The following is a 26920-nucleotide window of genomic DNA, read 5'->3' as shown; positions in this document are numbered from 1 at the left end:
GGTCAACAGATTAAAACTGGACTTGATCATCTTCTTGCGTTTGAACCAGGTTCAGTATGGGCTTGTGGATGAAGCTAATCAGCTGGAGGCCACCATTCTGGCACTGAAACAGAAACTGGCCCAGGCTCAGTGAGTAATGTCTTTCTGAATTACATCTAATGTAGACAACTATTGATTCTTGTGAACAAAATGAGAATGAACCATCCCATGCCAATAACATGTCCCATGTCTATCTTCCTCCTTTCTCCTCCTCCCCAGGTACGCCCTCCAGGCCCTCCAGCTGCACCAGGCCCATATGGAGGAAGATCTGTCCCATAAGAAGGACGCCCTCTTTCTAGAGCAGCGCAGCCTTGAGACACGCGGCCGCCTCGCCTCTGCTGCCTTCACTGACGTGTCCTCTGGCGCCGTGGTCCCCCTCACCAACTCCAGCGGGAGACACAACCTGGAGCTGGCCTAGGCTCACCACATCATCTCACACACAACCTTAGGGTTCTCTGACCGTAACCTTATTTCCCTCAATTTATTAACCATACCATAAATATCCACATTCGCATCTCAATTGTGTCTATGTTTATCTTTTAGGCCCTTGTGTTTTCTGTGCGTTTTACAGTGGTCATAGTCTTACACCTATCTTCTGTAAGTTCCATTATGTGTTATCAATTGAACATTGTGTATCAAAAAAGATAGGCATCATATTAAAACTGCAATATGTAACTTTTTGGGCGACCTGACCAGTTTCACATAGAAATATGAGTTATGTCATTTTCTTTCAAAGCAAGTCTAAGAAGTAGTAGGTCTGTTCTATGTGCCTTATTTCTATGCTTCCCGTTCTAAATTTTTGTTTTTGTGTCTTTCGGTTTTGTTTCAAAACAGCTGAAAATAAAATATTATTGGTTATTGAAAATATATTAAAGTGGTTTAGATGGAACAATGATTCTCTGCACTATACTTGCTTGTTTTGTCACATGAACTGAAATTAGGCGAAAAGAAGTTTAGCAACCAGGAAATGGTGGAGCAATTTCTGCACAGTGCATCTTTAAGTAACCTTTTCAATGTAAGTAATTCTCCTAAGAGTTCATTCAGTTCAAATGTATCATCAACATTTGTAAAGATATTGATATCAATAGAATGGGATGCTATTGACGTAAATTACATTATAATTTTTCTGAATAATCGGAGAAATTTTTTCCCAATTGACAGGTTGGCCTATCTAGTTTGTCAGGGAGGCAGATTATGTCTGAACGTGATTTCATTCAAGAAACATGACTAATTTGCACATGTAAGAAATCAGCTAGCTTGCCTACTGACACTGCTTCACTTGCTAATTCTAGGAGTCCTAGGCCTAGCTAAATAGTCTGTTACCTGATTTATTGTATGCATTTATGTGAGATGTCAGAGTATGCAGACTGTTGTATGCATGTGCCCCAAGAGATGGCAACCTTACCAGGATCCAGAGCCAGCTCTGTCTTGACTCTTGGTCAGCCAGCCCAAAAGCATTATTGTGTGTTCAGTTTATGGTGACTAAAATAAATATATGCAAAAAGTAAACGAAATGGCCATCAAACTCCAGCAGGCTCATGGCTCTGCAAGCAGCCACACCCTCTAATTGCCACATCTGTGCACAATCAAGACTTCCTGGCAGAGTACAGCAACTGACCGGTTGCTGCTGCCACCTGGTGATGGAGTGTGGAAGTGGTAGAGTAGGGTCTAATTGTGCTCCTAAGAACTAAACTACCTAACCTATTCCATAACACATGTTTAAGGTAATCTATGTTCATTGAGCATTATCATTAATGGCCCTGTTTATCCTCCATCTATCCACACATTGTTTTGCCAAGACTTGATCCCTAATGGCATCCTATATAGTGCAGTACTTTTGATCAGATAATGGGCTCTGGTCAAGATTTGGGAAGAGTGCATTCGGGAAAGTATACTGCTCAAAAAAATAAAGGGAACACTTAAACAACACAATGTAACTCCAAGTCAATCACACTTCTGTGAAATCAAACTGTCCACTTAGGAAGCAACACTGATTGACAATAAATTTCACATGCTGTTGTGCAAATGGAATAGACAACAGGTGGAAATTATAGGCAATTAGCAAGACACCCCCAATAAAGGAGTGGTTCTGCAGGTGGTAACCACAGACCACTTCTCAGTTCCTATGCTTCCTGGCTGATGTTTTGGTCACTTTTGAATGCTGGCGGTGCTTTCACTCTAGTGGTAGCATGAGACGGAGTCTACAACCCACACAAGTGGCTCAGGTAGTGCAGCTCATCCAGAATGGCACATCAATGCGACCTGTGGCAAGAAGGTTTGCTGTGTCTGTCAGCGTAGTGTCCAGAGCATGGAGGCGCTACCAGGAGACAGGCCAGTACATCAGGAGACGTGGAGGAGGCCGTAGGAGGGCAACAACCCAGCAGCAGGACCGCTACCTCCGCCTTTGTGCAAGGAGGAGCAGGAGGAGCACTGCCAGAGCCCTGCAAAATGACCTCCAGCAGGCCACAAATGTGCATGTGTCTGCTCAAACGGTCAGAAACAGACTCCATGAGGGTGGTATGAGGGCCCGACGTCCACAGGTGGGGGTTGTGATTACAGCCCAACACCGTGCAGGACGTTTGGCATTTGCCAGAGAACACCAAGATTGGCAAATTCGCCACTGGCGCTCTGTGCTCTTCACAGATGAAAGCAGGTTCACACTGAGCACGTGACAGAGTCTGGAGACGCCGTGGAGAACGTTCTGCTGCCTGCAACATCCTCCAGCATGACCGGTTTAGCGGTGGGTCAGTCATGGTGTGGGGTGGCATTTCTTTGGGGGGCCGCACAGCCCTCCATGTGTTTGCCAGAGGTAGCCTGACTGCCATTAGGTACCGAGATGAGATCCTCAGACCCCTTGTGAGACCATATGCTGGTGCGGTTGGCCCTGGGTTCCTCCTAATGCAAGACAATGCTAGACCTCATGTAGCTGGAGTGTGTCAGCAGTTCCTGCAAGAGGAAGGCATTGATGCTATGGACTGGCCCGCCCATTCCCCAGACCTGAATCCAATTGAGCACATCTGGGACATCATGTCTCGCTCCATCCACCAACGCCACGTTCCACCACAGACTGTCCAGGAGTTGGCGGATGCTTTAGTCCAGGTCTGGGAGGAGATCCCTCAGGAGACCATCCGCCACCTCATCAGGAGCATGCCCAGGCGTTGTAGGGACGTCATACAGGCACGTGGAGGCCACACACACTACTGAGCCTCATTTTGACTTGTTTTAAGGACATTACATCAAAGTTGGATCAGCCTGTAGTGTGGTTTTCCACTTTAATTTTGAGTGTGACTCCAAATCCAGACCTCCATGGGTTGATAAATTGGATTTCCATTGATTATTTTTGTGTGATTTTGTTGTCAGCACATTCAACTATGTAATGAAAAAAGTATTTAATAAGATTATTTCATTCATTCAGATCTAGGATGTGTTATTTTAGTGTTCCCTTTATTTTTTTGAGCAGTGTTTAAAGACCCATTCTCTTTTTCCACATTTTGTTACATTACAGCCTTATTCTAAAATGTATTACATTGTATTTTTTCCTCATCTATCTACACACAATACCCCATAAGAACAAAGCGAAAACAGTTTTTTAATGTTTAAAACAAAAAACATATCATATTTCCATAAGTATTCAGACCCTTTCCTATGAGACTTGAAATTGAGCTCAGGTGCATCCTGTTTCCATTGATCATCCTTGAGATGTTTATACAACTTGAGTGTAGTCCACCTGTGGTAAATTCATTTGATTGGACATGATTTGGAAAGGCACACACCTGTCTATATAAGGTCCCACAGTTGACAGTGCATGTCAGAGTAAAAACTAGGCCATGAGGTCGAAGGAATTGTACGTAGTGCTCCGAGACAGGATTGTGTCGAGGCACAGATCTAGTGAAGGGTAGCAAAACAATTCTGCAGCATTGAAGGTCCCCAAGAACACAGTGGCCCCCATAATTCTTAAATGGAAGAGTTTGGAACCACCAAGACTCTTCCTAGAGCTGTCCACCTGGCCAAACTGAGAAATCGGGGGAGAAGGGCCATGGTCAGGTAGGTGACCAAGAACCCGATGGTCACTCTGGCAGAGATCCAGAGTTCCTCTGTAGAGATGGGAGAACCTTCCAGAAGGACAACCATCTATGCAGCACTCCATCAATCAGGCCTTTATGGTAGAGTGGCCAGATGGAAGCCACTCCTCAGTAAAAGGTACATGACAGCCCACTTGGATTTTGTCTAAAGGCACCTAAAGGACTCAGACCATGAGAAACAAGATTCTCTGGTCTGACAAAACCAAGATTTGACACTTTAACCTGAATGCCATGCATCACATCTGGAGGAAACCTGGCACAATCCCTACAGTGAAGTATGGCGGTGGCAGCATCATGCTGTGGGGATGTTTTTCAGCGGCAGGGACTGGGAGACTACTCAAGACTGAAGGAAATATGAACGGAGCAAAGTACAGAGAGATCCTTAATGAAAACCTGCTCCAGAGCATTCAAGACCTCAGACAGGACAACGACCCTAAGCACACAGCCAACATAACGCAGGAGTGGCTTCGGGACAAGTCTCTGAATGTCTTTGAGTGGCCCAGCCAGAGCCCAGACTTGAACCAGATCGAACATCTCCCGAGAGACCTGAAAATAGCTGTGCAGCGACGCTCCCCATCCAACCTGACAGAACTTGAGAGGATCTGTCGAGAAGAATGGGAGAAACTCCCCAAACACAGTTGTGCCAAGCTTGTAGAATCGTATCCAAGAAGACTTGAGGCTGTAATCGCTGTCAAAGGTGTTTCAACAAAGTACTGAGTAAAGGGTCTGAATACATATGTAAATGTATGTCTTAGCAGAATTCTCTAAAAACCTGTTTTTGCTTTGTCATTATGGGGTATTGTGTGTAGATGGATGTGAGAAATAAATTATTTAATTTTAAAATAAGGCTGTAACGTAACAAAATGTTGAAAAAGTGAAGGGGTCTGAATACTTTCCGAATGCACTGTAGGTATATAGGGCATAGGGTGCCATTTGGGATGTAGCCCAAAAGAGGTTGTTTTGATCCAGAGTCCTGGGCTTGGTGGTTATTAGGCCGTGACCTTTGTCTCATACTAGGAGGTAGCTTGATAAAAACAAGGTAAATACGCACAGGAAAGAGAATCATATCCTCACATGGTCTCTCCTATCATTGCTACGCAGACGACACACAATTAATCTTCTCCTTTCCCCCTTCTGATAACCAGGTGGCAAATCGCATCTCTGCATGTCTGGCAGACATATCAGTGTGGATGACGGATCACCACCTCAAGCTGAACCTCGGCAAGACGGAGCTGCTCTTCCTCCCGGGGAAGGACTGCCCTTTCCATGATCTCGCCATCACGGTGGACAACTCCATTGTGTCCTCCTCCCAGAGTGCTAAGAGCCTCGGCGTGACCCTGGACAACACCCTGTTGTTCTCCGCTAACATCAAGGCGGTGACCCGATCCTGTAGGTTCATGCTCTACAACATTCGCAGAGTACAACCCTGCCTTACACAGGAAGCGGCGCAGGTCCTAATCCAAGCACTTGTCATCTCCCGTCTGGATTACTGCAACTCCCTGTTGGCGGGGCTCCCTGCCTGTGCCATTAAACCCCTACAACTCATCCAGAACGCCGCAGCCCGTCTGGTGTTCAACCTTCCCAAGTTCTCTCACGTCACCTCGCTCCTCCACACACTCCACTGGCTTCCAGTTGAAGCTCGCATCTGCTACAAGACCATGGTGCTTGCCTACGGAGCTGTGAGGGGAACGGCACCTCCGTACCTTCAGGCTCTGATCAGGCCCTACACCCAAACAAGGGCACTGCGCTCATCCACCTCTGGCCTGCTGGCCCCCCTACCTCTGCGGAAGCACAGTTCCCGCTCAGCCCAGTCAAAACTGTTCGCTGCTCTGGCACCCCAATGTTGGAACAAGCTCCCTCACGACGCCAGGACAGCGGAGTCAATCACCACCTTCCGTAGACACCTGAAACCCCACCTCTTTAAGGAATACCTGGGATAGGATAAAGTAATCCTTCTAACCCCCCCCCCCCCCCAAAAAAAAAGATATAGATGTACTATTGTAAAGTGGTTGTTCCAATGGATATCATAAGGTGAATGCACCAATTTGTAAGTCGTTCTGGATAAGAGCGTCTGCTAAATGACGTAAATGTAAAAATGTAAATGAAGGCCACAGCCGTCCATGCTGGTAATACACCAGACCCTATGAACTCCACCCACTTGTCCAGCCAGAGGTTTGGCGCTGCCGCTGCAAAGGGGACAAATGACACCTCACAGTAAATCAGTGTTGTCCATCTGTACAATGTAAACATGAAGCATTGACATGTGTATTTTCACAATGTGATATAGAATTCTGATATCATTATTCATATCAAATGTATTTATAAAGCCCTTCTTACATCAGCTGATATCTCATACTGCTGTACAGAAACCCAGCCTAATACCCCAAACAGCAAGCAATGCAGCTGTAGAAGCACGGTGGCTAGCAAAAACTCCCTAGAAAGGCTAGAACCTAGGAAGAAACCTAGAGAGGAACCAGGCTATGAGAGGTGGCTGTGCCGGGTGGAGATTATCGCAGAACATGGCCAAGATGTTCAAATGTTCATAGATGACCAGCAGGGTCAAATAATAATACTCACAGTGGTTGTCAATGGTGCAACAGGTCAGCACCTCAGGAGTAAATGTCAGTTGGCTTTTCATAGCCGATCATTCAGAGTATCTCTACCGCTCCTGCTGGCTCTAGAGAGTTGAAAACAGCAGGTCTGGGACAGGTAGCACGTCCGGTGAACAGGTCATGGTTCCATAGCCGCAGGCAGAACAGTTGAAACTGGAGCAGCAGCATGGCCAGGTGGACTGGGGACAGCAAGGAGTCATCAGGCCAGGTAGTCCTGAGGCATGGTCCTAAGGCTCAGGTCCTCCGAGAGAGAGAAAGAAAGAATTAGAGAGAGCATACTTAAATTCACACAGGACACCAGATAAGACAGGAGAAGTACTCCAGATATAACAGACTGACCTTAGCCCCCGGACACATAAACGACTGCAGCAGAAAAACTGGAGGCTGAGACAGGAGGGGTCGGGAGACACTGTGACCCCGTCCAACAATACCACCAGACAGGGCCAAACAGGCAGGATATAACCCCACCCACTCTGCCAAAGCACAGTCCCCACACCACTAGAGGGATATCTTCAACCACCAACTTACCATGAGACAAGGCCGAGTATAGCCCACAAAGATCTCCGCCACGGCGCAATCCAAGGGGGGGGCACCAACCCAGACAGGAAGATCACGTCAGTGACTCAACCCACTCAAGTGACGCACCCCTCCTAGGGATGGCATGGAAGAGCACCAGTAAGCCAGTGACTCAGCCCCTGTAATAGGGTTAGAGGCAGAGAATCCCAGTGGAGAGAGGGGAACCGGCCAGGCAGAGACAGCAAGGCGGTTCGTTGCTCCAGTGCCTTTCCGTTCACCTTCACACTCCTGTGCCAGACTACACTCAATCATAGGACCTACTGAAGAGATGAGTCTTCAATAAAGACTTAAAGATTTAGACCGAGTCTGCGTCTCTCACATGGGTAGGCAGACCATTCCATAAAAATGGAGCCCTTCCTCCAGCTGTTTGCTTAGAAATTCTAGGGACAGATAGGAGGCCTGCGTCTTGTGACCGTAGCGTACGTGTAGGTATGTACGGCAGGACCAAATCGGAAAGATTTGTGTAGAGAGGCTAGCACTGGAGTAATATGATCAAATTTTTTGGTTCTAGTCAAGATTCTAGCAGCTGTGTTTAGCACTAACTGAAGTTTATTTAGTGCTTTATCTAGGTAGCCGGAAAGTAGAGCATTGCAGTAGTCTAACCTAGAAGTGACAAAAGCATGGATTAATTTTTCTGCATCATTTTTGGACAGAAAGTTTCAGATTTTTGCAATGTTACGTAGATGGAAAAAAGCTGTCCTTTAAACAGTCTTGATATGTTCGTCAAAAGAGAGATCAGGTTCCAGAGTAACGCCGAGGTCCTTCGGTTTTATTTGAGACGACTGTACAACCATCAAGATTAATTGTCAGATTCAACAGAAGATCTCTTTGTTTCTTGGGACCTAGAACAAGCATCTCCATTTTGTCCGAGTTTAAAAGTAGAACATTTGCAGCCATCCACTTCCTTATGTCTGAAACACAGGCTTCCAGCGAGGGCAATTTTGGGGCTTCACCATGTTTCATCGAAATGTACAGCTGTGTGTCATCTGCATAGCAGTGAAAGTTAACATTATGTTTCTGAATGACATCACCAAGAGTTAAAATATATAGTGAAAACAAGTAGTCCTAAAACGGAACCTTGAGGAACACCGAAATTTACAGCTGATTTGTCAGAGGACAAACCATCCACAGAGACGAACTGATATCTTTCCGACAGATAAGATCTAAACCAGGCCAGAACTTGTCTATGTAGACCAATTTGGGTTTCCAATCTCTCCAAAAAAATGTGGTGATCGATGGTATCAAAAGCAGCACTAAGGTCTAGGAGCACGAGGACAGATGCAGAGCCTCGGTCTGACGCCATTAAAATATAATTTACTACCTTCACAAGTGCAGTCTCAGTGCTATGATGGGGTCTAAAACCAGACTGAAGCGTTTTGTATACATTGTTTGTCTTCAGGAAGGCAGTGAGTTGCTGCGCAACAGCTTTTTCAAAACACCTTGATAGGGATGGGAGATTCAATATAGGCCGATAGTTTTTTATATTTTCTGGGTCAGGGCTTGGCTTTTTCAAGAGAGGCTTTATTAATGCCACTTTTAGTGAGTTTGGTACACATCCGGTGGATAGAGAGCCGTTTATTATGTTCAACATAGGAGGGCCAAGCACAGGAAGCAGCTCTTTCAGTAGTTTAGTTGGAATAGGGTCCTGTATGCAGCTTGAAGGTTTAGAGGCCATGATTATTTTCATCATTGTGTCAAGAGATATAGTACTAAAACACTTGTGTCTCCCTTGATCCTAGGTCCTGGCAGAGTTGTGCAGTCTCAGGACAACTGAGCTTTGGAGGAATACACAGATTTAAAGAGGAGTCCGTAATTTGCTTTCTAATGATCATGATCTTTTACTCAAAGAAGTTCATGAATTTATCATTGCTGAAGTGAAAGCCATCCTCTCTTGGGGAATGCTGCTTTTTAGTTAGCTTTGCGACAGTATCAAAAATATATTTTGGATTGTTCTTATTTTCCTCAAGTTGGAAAAATAGGATGATCGAGCAGCAGTGAGGGCTCTTCGATACTGCACGGTACTGTCTTTCCAAGCTAGTCGGAAGACTTCCAGTTTGGTGTGGCGCCATTTCTGTTCCAATTTTCTGGAAGCTTGCTTCAGAGCTCGTGTATTTTCTGTATACCAGGGAGCTAGTTTCTTATGACAAATGTTTTGGGTTTTTAGGGGTGCGACTGCATCTAGGGTATTGCACAAGGTTAAATTGAGTTCCTCAGTTAGGAGGTTAACAGATTTTTGTACTCTGACATCCTTTGGTAGGTGGACGGGAGTCTGGAAGGGCATCTAGGAATCTTTGGGTTGTCCGAGAATTTATAGCACGACTTTTGATGATCCTTGGTTGGGGTCTGAGCATATTATTTGTTGTGATTGCAAAAGTAATAAAATGGTGGTCCGATAGTCCAAGATTATGAGGAAAAACATTAATAAGATCCACAACATTTATTCCACGGGACAAAACTAGTTCCAGAGTATGACTGTGGCAGTGAGTAGGTCCGGAGACATGTTGGACAAAACCCACTGAGTTGATGATGGCTCCGAAAGCCTTTTGGAGTGGGTCTGTGGACTTTTCCATGTGAATATTAAAGTCACCAAAAATTTAAATATTATCTGCCATGTCTACAAGGTCCGATAGGAATTCCAGGAACTCTATATGGCCCAAGAGGCCTGTAAACAGTAGCTATAAAAAGTGATTGCGTAGGCTGCATAGATTTCATGACTAGAAGCTCAAAAGACGAAAACGTGTTTTTTTGTTTTTGTAAATTGATGTTTGTTATCATAAATGTAATAACACCTCCGCCTTTGCGGGATGCGCAGGGGATATGGTCACTAGTGTAACCAGGAGGTGAGGCCTCATTTAACACAGTAAATTCATAAGGCTTAAGCCATGTTTCAGTCAGGCCAATCACATCAAGATTATGATCATTGACATGGTCTCAATGGGGATAGCTGAGTTGACTACACTGACTGTGCTAGTGGCAGACTCCACTAAGCTGGCAGCTGGCTAACAGCCTGGCCTGTACCCTATCTCATTGTGGAGCTAGGGGAGTTAGAGCCCTGTCTATGTTCGTGGATAAGATGAGAGCACCCTTCCAGCTAGGATGGAGTCCGTCACTCCTCAACAGGCCAGGCTTGGTCCTGTTTGTGGGTGAGTCCCAGAAAGAGGGCCAATTATCTACAAATTTTCTTTTGGGAGGGGCAGAAAACAGTTTTCCACCAGCAATTGAGTTGTGAGACTGCTGTAGAGCTCATCACTCCCCCTAACTGGGAGGGGGCCAGAGACAATTACTCGATGCTGACACATCTTTCACATTTTTCCTTTTTTATTACAGGGAATAAAGCTACTTCCAATTTGTCTTTGTGGGTAATCTAATGTCATGCTTTTTGAGACTGTAAATGCCAGAATATCAATATGCAATTGTTTGCCAAATTATTACTTACATTTTTTTTTTATAATTTCAGTGTCAGAAAAGTCATATTGTGGTCAATGCACTTGAATTTGCAGTATGTTGTCTATGCGATATCACACATGTAGTTTACTGTCATTTCTTCATGATCGGTTACTATTGCCAATAAACTCCTTATTAAGACTTATCATTATCCTTACCTAATGTTATTGCTTTTCTTGCCAGCTATCTTTTGGATTTCTCATCAAGTCATTAATGTCAGAACCAAATACACTGCTTATCAGTGTAGCTTTTACATGACCCTCAAGGGTGATCTTTTTACTTATTTCCTTTTTTGATATTGAATACGACCTTGTTGAGAAAGAGCTTGCAAGTAGCATTTCACTGTACTGTTTACACCTGCTGTATGCTGTTCACATAAAATTGTATTTAATTTAGGTTATTTCCGGACCTCTTAATGACTTGGGGGCCTAAGTTTCAAGTCAGCAAAGAACAATACCACAACACACTTGTATGTATTGGTGTTTGTGTACGAGTTAAATGTGACATTGAAACCAAACATGTATGTAAGGGAGAGTGGGGTAAATTGAGCCACCCTTGTTTCTAGGAAACCATACACAAAATGATAATTTTACCAAATATTTAGGAAGACGTTTCATGAGTCTGTGAAGGAAGAAACCACATGTAAAAAATTGTAAAGTTAGGTCCAAAAAACAGATTTTCACCAAGTCAAATTAATTTATTGTGTTTGAAGTTTCATAATGCTTGTATCTAAACCAAAGTAGATACTTTTAAGATTGTTCTGTACATCAGTTTGAGTTTCTATAAGCTTAAACATGAGATCCTAAGCCTGGCATGAAAGTGCATCCTTGTAGCTGTGTGGGCTAATATAGTCAAAATGTTTGCCTTGGGATAAGTTGAGGAAATGGTTGAGCCAATGGCAAGTTGAGAAAATGGAAGTGTTTTCTTTGCAAGGCATTATCGCTGGAATATGACGTAAAAACAGGGCCTGGCCTATGTGAAACATGAAGGAAAAAAAAGTACAATTTTTGTTAAAATCAAATCAACTAAAACATTTCATTTTATTTGTCACATGCTTCGTAAAACAACAAGTGTAAACTAACAGGAAAATGCTTTCCAACAATACAGAGATGTTTTTTTTTTAATAATAGAAAGATATTAACTTGAGGAATAAATACACAATGAGTAACAATAACTTGGTACAATAACTTGGTACGGTAGCAGCACCGAGTTGATGTGCAGTGGTACGAGGTCATTGAGGTAGAAATGTACATATAGATAGGTGTTAAGCCTGTGTTAAAAGATGCTTAAAATGATTCAAAGGCAGAAAGTGATTATGATTGTGTTGAATTGTGTTTTGGAAATAAAGCTAGAAGGTTTAAAAAAGGTAGTGGTAGTATTTCAATCAGTACAGAAATGTGTAGGCGGCTTAACTAATCCTGTCCCGTGGCTTAACTTACCCCATACCCAGGGTAAGTTGTGCCAAGAGGCCACAAGCTATGTTTTCAAAACGTGTAATGTTCACAGTTTATCTCCATGCATACACAACATCCTGAAATACAGTATATGTAGATATCTTTGTTAGAAAGAATACTATACTTCCTATGACGGAGTGATGCTGAATGTAAAAACTGTCTCAACTTACCCTCTAACAAATAGTAGACGGCCAATAGAATAAGGTAGAAGGGTGAGTTATGATTGGCAGGAGTTTTAAGGTCCTATAACTAGGCCCAAAGAGAGCTAGTGGAGAGGGAAAGAGTTCCTTTTTGGTTTGGATTTTGATACTTTGCATTTCGTGACTAATTTGCTCTCACTTTCCAACTCTTTGAACAAAACAACTTCCAACTCCCTAGACCAGGGTAAAACAGATTACCGTTTCATTTGATCTGATTGTCAGGTTACCATAATGTCTTAGTGGCCCTGGGATACTGAATAGGTGACTTTGAAGAAAATTGCGAAAGGGACTGTATCCTGTCTAATTATTGATACCTTAGGTTAGTATATTCAGAATGTTACGTTTGAGTATTCTAATGACAAACTCACCTCCATGGATCTTGAAAATCTATAACCACAAAGCCACAAAGACCACAAAGTCATCCGACTGATCCTCAAACGTACTGGCAGCACAAAGTGATGCTGATAGTCAGACTGACAAGTGCCTGTGATGTGGTATGCTGTGAAATGCTTATTAAGACTTATAAATATCATTATGTAATGTCATTGCTTTTCTCTATTACCATTAGTTGAAAATGGTGGTTCCAGTCATTTACGAGCCTGCATAGTGAATGCAGTGTAAATGTGATTGACCCCCCCATCACCAACCCCTTCTTATTAATAGCCAGTCAGTCACTTAGAATATCATCAGGACTAGAGCATGCGAGACTTGACTCTTTAATAAGTTAAAACAAAGTTAAAACAAAAATTGTAGTGTGAATGAGAGACATTTGCCTTCACAAAATGTAACAAAATTGTGTCTTATGTTTTCTTTTAAGCATACCACATGATCAAATGAGTCCCTAACATTGGTGCAACTCTTTAACAATTGACTGCCATCTGGTGGGCAGAAACTGATGATTCCCAAATAATTTCTATAGCTAATATTTTCACAATCAAAGCACAATGATTTAATGGCTGACCAACTGTATATCGCCATGTCTTTTTTATACTGATCTTAAGGATCCAACCGCTTGAAAATGTTTTTTTTTTTTTTAAATCGACTAAAATAAAATGCCCAAATCTAACAGGACCTGAGGCAAGGATATGCATATTCTTGATACCATTTGAAAGGAAACACTTTGAAGTTTGTGTAAATGTGAAATTAATGTAGGAGAATATAACACATTAGATCTGGTAAAAGATAATACAAAGAAAAAAACATGCGTTTTTTGTATATATATATATATATATATATATCTTTTTTTACCATCATCTTTGAAATGCAAGAGAAAGGCTATGATGTATTATTCCAGCCCCGGCGCAATTTAGATTTTGACCAGCAGAGCAGTGTATGTGCAAAGTGTTAGACTGATCAAATGAACCATTGCATATCTGTTCAAAATGTTGTATCAAGACTGGCCAAATGTGCCTAATTGGTTTATTAATAGATTTTCAAGTTCATAACTGTGCACTCTTCAAACAATAGCATTGTATTATTTCACTGTAATAGCTGCTGTAAATTGGACAGTGCAGATAGATTAACAAGAATTTAAGCTTTCTGCCCATATCATATATGTCTATGTCCTGGGAAATGTTCATGTTACTTACAACCTCATGCTAATCACATTAGCCTACGTTAGCTTAACAATCCCGTGGTGGGGACACCGATCCTGTAGTTAATTAATGGTGTTGGTCCCCCCTTTGCTGCTATAACAGCATCCACTCTTCTGGGAAGGCTTTCCAATAGATGTTGGAACATTGCAACGGGAATTTGCTTCCATTCAGCAACAAGAGCATTAGAGAGGTCGGGCACAGTGTGGTCAGGTGCCACAAAGAGAGACTTAGGAAAATTGCAATTGGCTCAGAACAGTGCAGCACAGCTGTACACAGAGAGCTAACATTAATAATGTGCGTGTCAATCTCTCCTGGCTCAAAATGGAGGAGATATTGACTTCATCACTAATTGTATTTGTGAGAGGTATTGACATGCTGAATGCATCGAGATGTCTGTTTGAACTACTGGCACACAGCTCGGACACCCATGCATGCCGCACAAGACATGCCACCAGAGGTCTCTTCACAGTCCCCAAGTCCAGAATAGACTATGGGGAGAGCGTGACTACATGGAACTCTATTCCACATCAAGTAACTCATGCAAGCAGTAAAATTGTATTTAAAAAAACAGATACAAATTTACCTTATGGAACAACAAGGACTGTGAAGCAACACAAACATAGGCACAGACACATGCATACAAACACGCGATAACATATTCACTATACACACACACGTACACATGTATTTTGTGATGTAGATACAGTGGCTTGTGAAAGTATTCACCGCCGTTGGCATTTTTCCTAGTTTGTTGCCTAACCTGGAATTAAAATAGATTTTTGGGGGGTTTGTATCATTTGAATTACACAATTACACGCATTTCACTTTGAAGAAGCAAAATATATTTTCTTATGAAACAAACAACAAATAAGACCAAAAAAACTGAACTTGAGCATGCATAATTATTCACCCCCCTAATGTCAATACTTTCTAGAGCCACCTTTTGCAGCAATTACAGCTGCAAGTCTCTTGGGGTTTGTCTATATAAGCGTGGCACATCTAGCCACTGGGATTTTTGCCCATTCTTCAAGGCAAAACTGCTCCAGCTCCTTCAAGTTGGATGGGTTCCACTGGTGTACAGCAATCTTTAAATCATACCACAGATTCTCAGGTCTGGCCTTTGACTAGGCCATTCAAAGACATTTAAATGTTTCCCCTTAAACTACTAGAGTGTTGTTTAGCAGTATGCGTAGGGTCATTGTCCTGCTGGAAGGTGAACCTCCATGCCAGTCTCAAATCTCTGGAAGACTGAAACAGGTTTCCCTCAAGAATTTCCCTGTATTTAGTACCATCCATCATTCCTTCAGTTCTGACCAGTTTCACAGTCCCTGCCAATGAAAAACATCACCACTGCATGATGCTGCCACCACCATACTTCAGTGTGGGGATGGTGTTCTCGGGGTAATGAAAGGTGTTGGATTTGCACCAGACATAGCATTTTCCTTGATGGCCAAAAAGCTCAGTTTTAGTCTCATCTGACCAGAGTACCTTCTTCTATACGTTTGGGGAGTCTCCCACATGTCTTTTGGCTAACACCAAACGTGTTTGCTTATTTTTGTCTTTAACCTCTTACATCTAGACGTTCCGCTAGCGGAACACCACTCCAATATCCAATGATAGGGCGTGGCGCGAAATACAAACTCCTCGAAAATCCGAAAACTTCAATTTTTCAAACATATGACTATTTTACACCATTTTAAAGACAAGACTCTCCTTTATCTAACCACACTGTCCGATTTCAAAAAGGCTTTACAACGAAAGCAAAACATTAGATTATGTCAGCAGAGTACCCAGCCAGAAATAATCAGACACCCATTTTTCAAGCTAGCATATAATGTCACAAAAACCAAAACCACAGCTAAATGCAGCACTAACCTTTGATGATCTTCATCAGATGACACTCCTAGGACATGATGTTATACAATACATGCATGTTTTGTTCAATCAAGTACATATTTATATCAAAACCCAGCTTTTTACATTAGCATGTGACGTTCAGAACTAGCATTCCCACCGAACACTTCCGGTGAATTTACTAAATTACTCACGATAAACGTTCACAAAAAAATAACAATTATTTTAAGAATTATAGATACAGAACTCCTTTATGCAATCGCGGTGTCCGATTTTAAAATAGCTTTTCGGTGAAAGCACATTTTGCAATATTCTGAGTAGATAGCTCGCCATCACGGGCTAGCTAATTTGACACCCACCAAGTTTGGTACTCACCAAACTCAGATTTACTATAAGAAAAATTGGATTACCTTTGCTGTTCTTCATCAGAATGCACACCCAGGACTTCTACTTCAACAACAAATGTTGGTTTGGTTCCAAATAATCCATAGTTATATCCAAATAGCAGCGTTTTGTTCGTGCGTTCAAGACACTATCCGAAGGGTAACGAAGGGTGACGCGCGGACCCGTATCGTGACAAAAAATGTCAAAATATTCCATTACCGTACTTCGAAGCATGTCAAACGCTGTTTAAAATCAATTTTTATGCGATTTTTCTCGTAAAATAGCGATAATATTCCGACCGGGAGTCGTTGTTTTCGTTCAAAGACTGAAAAAGTAAAATGGACTCTTCATGTGCACGCGCACGCCCGTCTCATTGTTCTCAGATCGACCACTTACCAAATGCGCTACTGTTTTTCAGCCAGTAACTGCAGAGTCATCATTCAACGTTCTGGCGCCTTCTGAGAGCCTATGGGAGCCTTAGAAAGTGTCACGTTACAGCAGAGATCCTTTGTTTTGGATAGAGATGACAAAGAAGGCCAAGAAATGGTCAGACAGGGTACTTCCTGTACAGAATCTTCTCAGGTTTTGGCCTGCCATTTGAGTTCTGTTATACTCACAGACACCATTCAAACAGTTTTAGAAACTTTGGAGTGTTTTCTATCCAAAGCTACTAATTATATGCATATTCTAGTTTCTGGGCAGGAGTAATAACCAGATTAAATCAGGTACGTTTTTTATCCGGCCGTGAAAATACTGCCCCCTGTCCATAACAAGTTAAGCAGGGTTTTTTTCGGCCACTCTCCCGTTAAGCCCAGCTCTGTGGAGTGTACGGCTTAAAGTGGTCCTATTGACAGATACTCCAATCTCCGCTGTGGAGCTTTGCAGCTCCTTCAGGGTTATCTTTCGTCTCTTTGTTGTCCCTCTGTTGCCTCTCTGATTAATGCCCTCCTTGCCTGGTCCATGAGTTTTGGTGGGCGGCCCTCTCTTGGCAGGTTTGTTGTGGTGCTATATTCTTTCCATTTTTTAATAATGGATTTAATGGTGCTCTGTGGGTGTCACGAGAATTTTTATCCCAATGGTTGAACTCAACTATCACTCAAGCTTTATCTATTTCCCCAGAGGTCGTAAATCTCCGGTTTAATAAAGAATTAGACAAAGTCTCAGATTCTGCAATAGACGAATACTTTATTCAGAGAGCACTCTGACTTCAAAATAAGAACACAATCCTTTTATAACATACACACAAATGAACTCACATCAGTAGAAATTCCACCTCTCTTTAGGTGGGCTGTATTTTTCCACAATACTAACACACAGTTTCTCATTATCTTCTGCAAGCCTAGCCATTTCTAACAGTTACTCCCCTACCTACATTTTATTTATTTTTTTACATTTTTCGTCATTTAGCAGAAGCTCTTATCCAGAGCGACTTACAGTAGTGAATGCATACATTTCATTTCATGCATTTTTTTTTATACTGCCCCCCCCGTGGGAATCAAACCCACAACCCTGGCGTTGCACACACCATGCTGGCGTTACAAACACCATGCTCTACCAACTGAGCCATAGGGAAGACCAGGTTGGGGAGGCCTCTTTCCTGTTAATGGTTTCAGAGTTCTCACAAGTTGACAGTTCAGTTGGCCTTGAGTGTCTCAACTATACCCAGCTCATATTGCGAAATAGTAACACAATGGCCTAGTCACACTCATTATTGAATTATGACTCTTAACACATTTCATACAATGATATGGTTTCAGGGTGGAATACTTTAGTCATTATCTTACATATACAAATTATTCTATCAGTGGGATGTTCAAAGTTTCTGATATTTTTTTATAACCCAACCTTGATCTGTACTTCTCCACAACTTTGTCTCTGACCTGTTTGGAGAGCTCCTTGGTCTTCCTAGTGCCACTTGTTTGATGGTGCCCCTTGCTTCGTGGTGTTACAGACTCTGGGGCCTTTCAGAACAGGTGTAGATATACTGAGATCATGCGACAGATCATGTGACACAGATTGCACACAGGTGGACTTTATTTAACTAATTATGTGACTTCTGAAGGTAATTGGTTGCACCAGATATTATTTAGGGGCATCACAGCAAAGTGGGTGCACGCACCACTTTTCCATTTGACATTTTTTTGACTTTTTTGAAACAAGATATGATTTTCATTTCACTTCACCAATTTGGACTATTTTGTGTATGTCCATTACATGAAATCCAAATAAAAAACATTTAAATTACAGGTTGTAATGCAACAAAATAGGAAAAACACCAAAGGGGATGTATACTTTGCAAGGCACTGTATGTAAAATGGCGCTGGAGCAGAAAATGGCGCCGGAGCAGAAGGCAGACATTTTACGTGCCCCCAACCGATTGTGTTTTTTTGTTTGTTTATCTGCATTGTTTGTAACTTATTTTTATACATAATGTTGCTGCTACCATCTCTTATGACCGAAAATAACTTCTAGACATCAGGACTCCGATTACTCACCACGGACTAGCAGTATCCTTTTTCTTCTTTCATGACTCTGACCAGCCTGAGGCGGAGGATATACGGCTCCCTCGGGAACAGGCTGCCTTCTGAGGAGTAGGAGGCAATCGAGTAAACCCCCACACCCCTCAATTCTGCTCGCAAACATGCAATCTTTGGACAATAAAATGGACGAGTTATTGGGAAGATTAAACTACCAGCGGTACATTAAAAACTGTAACATCTTATGCTTCATTGAGTCGTGGCTGAATGACAACAATATCAACATACAGCTGGCTGGTTATACGATGTACCGGCAGGATAGAACAGCGGTGTCTGGTAAGACAAGGGGTGGCGGTCTATGTATTTTTGTCAACAACAGCTGGTGCACGATATCTAAGGAAGTCTCGAGCCATTGCTCGCCTGAGGTAGAGTTTCTCATGATAAGCTGCAGACCACATTACCTACCGAGAGAGATCTCATCTATATTATTTGTAGCTGTTTACATACCACCACAGTCAGAGGATGGCACCAAGATAGCATTGAATGAGCTGTATTCCACCATAAGCAAACAAGAAAACTCTCACACAGAGGCGACACTCCTAGTGGCTGGGGACTTTAATGCAGGGAAACTTAAATCAGTTTTACCTCATTTCTATCAACATGTTAAATGTGCAAACAGAGGGAAAAGAACTCTGGGCCACCTATACTTCACACACAGAGATGCATACAAAGCTCTCCCTCACCCTCCATTTGGCAAATCTGACCATACTTCTATCCTCTTGATTCCTGCTTACGAGCAAAAATGAAAGCAGGAAGCACCAGTGACTAGATAAAAAAAAGTGGTCAGATGAAGCAGATGCTAAGCTACAGGACTGTTTTGCTAGCACAGACTGGAATATGTTCCGGGATTCCTCCAATGGCATTGAGGAGTACACCACATCTGTCATTGGGTTCATCAATAAGTGCATCGATGACATCGTCCCCACAGTGACCTTACGTACATACCCCAACCAGAAACCATGGATTACAGGCAGCATCCGCACTGAGGTAAAGGCGAGAGCTGCCGTTTTCAAGGAGCGGGACACTAACCCGGAAGCTTATAAGAAATCCCGCTATGCCTTCCGACGAACCATCAAACAGGCAAAGCGTCAATACAGGACTAAGTTTGAGTCGTACTACACCAGCTATGACGCTCGTCGGATGTGGCAGGGCCTGAAAACCATTACAGACTACAAAGGGAAGCACAGCCGAGAGCTGCCCAGTGACACGAGCCTACCGGACGAGCTAAACTACTTCTATGCTCGCTTCGAGGCAAATAACACTGAAACATGCACGAGAGCACAGCTGTATCGGAAGACTGTGTGATTAAGCTCTCCACAGCCGATGTGAGTAAGACCTTTAGACAGGTCAACATTCACAAGGCCGCAGTCCAGACGGATTACCAGGACGTGTACTACGAGCATGCGCTGACCTGTAGTACCAACATGTTTTAAGAAGACCACCATAGTGCCTGTGCCCAAGAACACTAAGGTAACCTGCCTAAATGACTACCGACCCGTAGCACTCAAGTCTGTAGCCATGAAGTGCTTTGAAAGGCTGGTCATGGCTCACATCAACACCATCATCCCAGAAACCCTAGACCCACTCCAATTTGCATACCGCCCCAACAGATCCACAGATGACGCAGTCTCTATTGCACTCCACAATGTCCTTTCCCACCTGGACAAAAGGAACACCTTCAGTTGAAGTTGGAAGTGTACATACACCTTAGCCAAATACATTTAAAATGACATCATTTTCTGGAATTTTCCAAGCTGTTTAAAGGCACAGTCAACTTAGTGCATGTAAACTTCTGACCCACTGGAATTGTGATACAGTGAGTTATATGTGAAATAATCTGTCTGTAAACAATTGTTGGAAAAATAACTTGTGTCATGCACAAAGTAGATGTCCTAACCGACTTGCCAAAACTATAGTTTGTTAACAAGAAATTTGTGGAGTCGTTGAAAAATGAGTTTTAATGACTCCAACCTCAGTGTATGTTAACTTCCGACTTAAACTGTATGTGAGAATGCTATTCATTGACTACACCTCAGCGTTCAACACCATAGTGCCCTCAAAGCTCATACATTTTTTTATTCATTTTACTAGTATTTTACCAGGTAAGTTGACTGAGAACACATTCTCATTTACAGCAACGACCTGGGGTATAGTTTCAGGGGATAGGAGGTGGATGAATGAGCCAATTGTAAGCTGGGGATGATTAGGTGGCCGTGATGGTATGAGGGCCAGATTGGGAATTTAGCCAGGACACCGGGGTTAACACCCCTACTCTTACGATAAGTGCAATGGGATCTTTAATGACCTCAGAGAGTCAGGACACCCGTTTAACGTCCCATCCGAAAGACAGCACCCTACACAGGGCAGTGTCCCCAATCACAGCCCTGGGGCATTTGGGATATTTTTTAGACCAGAGGAAAGAGTGCCTCCTACTGGCCCTCCAACACTACTTCCAGCAGCATCTGGTCTCCCATCCAGGGACTGACCAGGACCAACCCTGCTTAGCTTCAGAAGCAAGCCCTCTGTAGTGTCTATAAATAAGCTAAGGACCCTGGGACTAAACACCTCCCTCTGCAACTGGATCCTGGACTTCCTGACGGGACGATCCCAGGTGGTAAGGGTAGGTAACAACACATCCGCCACGCTGATCCTCAACACAGGGGCCCCTCGGGGGTGCGTGCTCAGCCCCCTCCTGTACTCCCTGTTCACTCATGACTGCATGGCCAGGCACAACTCCAACACCATCATTAATTTGCCGATGACACAACAGTGGTAGGCCTGATCACCGACAACAACGAGACAGCCTATAGGGAGGAGGACAGAGATCTGGCTGTGTGGTGCCAGGACAACATCCCCTCCCTCAACGTGATCAAGACAAAGGAGATGATTGTGGACTACAGGAAAAAGAGGACCGAGCACGCCCCCATTCTCATCGACGGGGCTGCAGTGGAGCAGGTTGAGAGCTTCAAGTTCCTTGGTGTCCACAGCACCAACAAACTAACATGGTCCAAGCACACCATGACAGTTGTGAAGCGGGCACGACAAAACCTATTCCCCCTCAGGAGACTGAAAAGATTTGGCATGAGTCCTTAGATCCTCAAAAGGTTTTACAGCTGCACCATTGAGAGCATCCTGACTGGTTGCATCACTGCCTGGTATGGCAACTGCTCGCCCTCCGACCGCAAGACTCTACAGAGGGTAGTGCAAACGGCCCAGTACATCACTGGGGCCAAGCTTCCTGCCATACCTCTATACCAGGCGGTGTCAGAGGAAGGCCCTGAAAATTGTCAAAGACTCCAGCCACCCTAGTCATAGACTGTTCTCTCTGCTACCACACGGCAAGTGGTACCGGAGCGCCAAGTCTCGGTTCAAGAGGCTTCTAAACAGCTTCTACCCCCAAGCCATAAGACCCCTGAACATCTAGTCAAATGTCTACCCAGACTATTCACATTGCCACCCCCCCTCCCCTCTCCACACCACTGCCACTCTCTGTTGTCATCTACGCATACTCACTTTAATTAACTCTACCTACATGTACATACTACCTCAACTAACCGGTGCCCCCGCACATTGACTCTGTACCGGCACCCCCCTGTATATATTGTTATTGTTTACTGCTCCTCTTTAATTACTTGTTACCTTTATCGCTTATTCTTATCCGTATTTTTTTAAACTGCACTGTTAGGGGCTCGTAACTAAGGATTTCACTGTAAGGTCTACACCTGTTGTATTCGGCGCATGTGACGAATAAAATTTGATTTGATGTGGTAGTAGAGTAGGGGCCTTGGCAGCAGCTAATGGGGATCCATAATAAATACAAATACACTGATGATGAATATTGCTGCCGGGACTTTTTTGCAACCTAGGAAAGATGATTTTTAAGCGCTACATGCTTTAGCACTCGGCGCTCGTGTTCTGTGAGCTTGTGTGTCCTACCACTTCGAGGCTGAGCAATTGTTGCTCATAGACGTATCCACTTCACAATGACAGCACTTAAAGTTGACCGGGACATCTCTAGCGGTGCAGAAATTTGAGGTGGCATCATTGAAAAGGTGGCATCTTATGACAGAGCCATGTTGAAAGTCACTGAGCTCTTCAGTATAGCCATTGCCAATGTTTGTCTATGGAGATTGCATGACTGAGTGCTCGATTTTATACACCTGTTAGCAATGGGTGTGGCTGATATAGCCAAATTTGAAGGGGTGTCCACACTTTTAATTACAGTGCATTTGGAAAGTATTCAAACCCCTTGACTTTTTCTACATTTTGTGACGTTACAGCCTTATTCTAAAATGGATAAAACAGTTGCTTTTCCCTCATCAATCTACACACAATACCCCATAATAACAAAGCAAAAACATGATTTTAGAAATGTTTGCAAACGTATTAAAAATACAAAAATGAAATATTACATTTACATAAGTATTCAGAACCTTTACTCAGTACTTTGTTGATGCACATTTGGCAGTGGTTACAGCCCCGAGTCTTCTTGGGTATGATGCTACAAGCTAGATGTAACCGATGTGAAATGGCTAGTTAGTTAGCGTGGTGCGCGCTAATAGTGTTTCAATCGGGTGACGTCACTCGCTCTGAGACCTGAAGTAGTTGTTCCACTTGCTCTGCAAGGGCCGTGACTTTTGTGGCACGATGGGTAATGATGCTTTGCGGGGGTCAGTTGTTGATGTATGCAGAGGGTCCGTGGTTCAAGCCCGGGTTGGGGCGGGGAGAGGGACGGAAGATATACTGTTACATTGATGCTGTTGACTCGGATCACTGGTTGCTGCGGAAAAGGAGGAGGTTAAAAGGGGGGTGAGTGTAACCGATGTGAAATGGCTAGTTAGCGGTGGTGCGCGCTAATAGCGTTTCAATCGGGTGACGTCACTCGCTCTGAGACCTGAAGTAGTTGTTCCCCTTGCTCTGCAAGGGCCGTGGCTTTTGTGGCGCGATGGGTAACGATGCTTCGTGGGTATCAGTTGTTGATGTGTGCGTGGGTCCGTGGTTCAAGCCCAGGTTGAGGCGAGGAGAGGGACGGAAGATAGACTGTTACATAGGCACACCTGTATTTGGGGAGTTCTCCCATTCTTCTCTGCAGATCCTCTCAAGCTCTGTCAGGTTGGAATGGGAGTGCCGCTACAAAGCTATTTTCAGGTCTCTCCAGAGATGTTCGATCGGGTTTAAGTCCGAGCTCTGGCTGGGCCACTCAAGTACATTCAGAGACTTGTCCCGAAGCCACTCCTGCGTCCTCCTGTGTACTTAGGGTCGTTATCCTGTTGGAAGGTGAATTCTCGCCCCAGTCGGAGGTCCTGAGCGCTCTGGAGCAGGTTTTCATCAACGATCTCTTTACTTTGCTCTGTTCATCTTTCCCTCAATCCTGACTAGTCTCCCAGTGACTGCCACTGAAAAACAGCATGATTCTGCCACCACCATGCTTAACCGTAAGGATGGTGCCAGGTTTCATCCAGACGTGGCTGTTGGCATTCAGGCCAAAGAGTTTAATCTTGGTTTCATCAGACCAGAGAATCATGTTTCTCATGGTCTGAGAGTCTTTAGGTGCCTTTTGGAAACTCCAAGATGGTTGTCTTGTGCCTTTTACTGAGGACTGACTTCCGTTCGGCCTCTCTACAATAAAGGCCTGATTGGGGGAGTGCTGAAGAGATGGTTGTCCTTCTGGAAGGTTCTCCCATCTCCACAGAGGAACTCTGGAGCTCTGTCAGAGTGACCATTGTGTTGTTGGTCACCTCCCTGACAAAGGCCTTGCTCAGTTTGGCCGACAGCTCTAGGAAGAGTCTTGGTGGTTCCAAACTTTTTTCATTTAAGAATGATGGAGGCCACTATGTTCTTGGGGACCTTCAATGGTGCAGACCTTTTTTGGTATCCTTCCCCAGATCTGTGCCTCGACACAATCCTGTCTCAGAGCTCTACGGGTAATTATTTCGACCTCATGGCCTGGTTTTTGCTCTGACATGCACTGCCAACTGTGGGACCTTGTATAGACTGGTGTGTGCCTTTCCAAATCATGTCCAATCAATTGAATTTACCACAGGTGGACTCCAATCAAGTTGCAGAAACATCTCAAGGATGATCAATGGAAACCGGATGCACCTGAGCTCAATTTCGACGGTCATAGCAAAGGGTCTGAATACTTATGTAAATAAGGTATTTCTAAAAACCTGTTTTTGCTTTGTATCAGTAAAAAAGAGGGGTTATTCATAAAACTTCACCACAACAGACAATACACTGCTCTTTCCATGACATGGACTGACCAGGTGAATCCAGATGAAAGCTATGATCTCTTATTGATGTCACTTGTTAAATCCACTTCAATCACTGTAGATGAAGGGGAGGAGACAGGTTAAATAAGGATTTTTAAGCCTTGAGACAATTGAGACATGGATTGTGTGGGTAAGACAAAAGATGTAAGTGCCTTTGAATGGGTTATGGTAGTAGGTGCCAGGCAGACCGGTTTTATTTCCTCAAGAACTGCAACGCTGCTGGGTTTTTCATGCTCAACAGTTTCCTGTGTGTCTCAAGAATGGTCCACCACCCAAAGAACATCCAGCCAACTTGACATAACTGTGGGAAGCATTGGAGTCAACATGGGCCAGCATCCCTGTGGAATACTCGACACCATGCCCCGACGAATGAAGGCTGTTCTGAGAGTAAAAGGAGATGCAACTCAATATTAGGAAGGTGTTCATAATGTTTTGTACACAGTTTATTTATTTTATTTTGTATATTGTTAACATTGAGTTAATTTTGAATTTATGCATCAATTCAATCTCTACTAATGATTTTACTTATTCAGAACACAGGTAATACATTTACATTAACTAAAGTTTTATAAAAAGTCAAGTTGAGGCTTATATTTTTCAAACACAAAATCAGACTAAAATATGGCTGACGAGTAGTGTTTCCTACTGAAATGCTGACAGATAATGTCTGAAAATTTGTATCTCATGGGACATCACATGGGATATTGTTATGGGACATCTTTTTGGTAACACATTGCTGCAACAGTCCCAAAAGAGATATTACACATTCCAACACACCCTTTTCTCTTACCAGCTGTGTTGTGTCTCTACAACAGCACCCAACAGCATCTACAACAGCACCCTCCTCCAGACCGCGGTGAGTGTGGAGCGCTAGCTTGATGTGGCCTTCCCTATCAGATATGCATCGTATGTTGGGTGGTGTCTTCACTGAACCTCAGCATCATGGACATTGTGCTATGCTCCCAGTGGATATACAATAATGGGACCGTAATGGATGATCCCCAGACAACGTGCTACCTGAACTTCACCTAAGACGAGCTCAGCATCCTTCTCCCAGTGCGTCTGGGAGCTATTCCTGGTTCCTTTCCTGGTCTGCCTCTTCTGCTATGTCAACTTCATCTGCATTCTGTCTCCGCTGCCCAACATCGAGCTGTTTGCCCTCTGCTTTGGCCCTACAACATTTCCCATGTGGTGGGGTTCGTTCGGAAAGAGAGCGAGAGTTGGATGTAGCATTGCTCTCCAGTTACAGTTGACTTAAATCTACTTGAAAATCTATGGCAAATCCTGAAAATGGCAATGATCAAGAACCAACTTGACAAAGTATGAAGACATTTGAAAATAATATATGGGAAAATGTTGCACAATCCAGGTGTGGAAAGCGCTTAGAGACTTACCCAGAAAGACACACAGCTGTAATCTCAGCCATAGGTGCTTCTACAAAGTATTGACTTAGGGGTGTGAATACTTATGTCAATTAGATATTTCTGTATTTAATTTAATACATTTGCAAACATTTCTAAAATCATAATTTCACTTTTTCATTATGGGGTAGAGTGTAGATTAGTGAAAAAAAAGTAATACATTTTGAAATCAGTCTTTAACACAACAAAATGTGTAATAAGTCAAGGGTTATGAATACTTTCTGAAGGCACTAATTGTGCTACTGAAATTGTATATGGTTAAATTATGTAAGAACAATGGTGTAACACTAATAAAAATATTTTTATAACATATGTGTTTTCCTGACTTGTATGGTCTATTAATAATAACATATATGCCAAACATCCCCTTTCATTCAACTCTGTATCCGGCAGATTCTTTCCAGAGGGCACACGCAAATGAGCCTAATCATAGCCTAAGATTTACCTACC

At 43.3% G+C, this 26920-nt stretch overlaps 1 protein-coding gene across 4 annotated transcripts in view; it reads left to right on the top strand.

Annotated features, from left to right (window-relative positions):
• Window positions 1–934, top strand: part of LOC106569768 (tektin 2 (testicular)) — a 32689-nt gene extending 31755 nt beyond the window's left edge. For all 4 annotated transcript variants that reach the window (XM_014141364.2, XM_014141365.2, XM_014141363.2 and 1 more), the window contains exons 9-10: window positions 50–129; window positions 259–934. In XM_014141364.2, coding sequence (XP_013996839.1) covers window positions 50–129; window positions 259–457 — 279 coding nt within the window. In that variant the 3' untranslated portion in view covers window positions 458–934. The remainder of the gene's footprint in view (window positions 1–49; window positions 130–258) is intronic.
• The last annotated feature ends 25986 nt before the right edge of the window (window positions 935–26920 follow it).

This window comes from Salmo salar, chromosome ssa14 (genome assembly GCF_905237065.1).
Source record: "Salmo salar chromosome ssa14, Ssal_v3.1, whole genome shotgun sequence".
In the NCBI taxonomy this organism is placed as follows: Eukaryota; Metazoa; Chordata; class Actinopteri; order Salmoniformes; family Salmonidae; genus Salmo; species Salmo salar.
The sequence above is the reverse complement of the archived record's forward strand: the minus strand, read 5'-3'. Positions and strand labels throughout refer to the sequence as shown.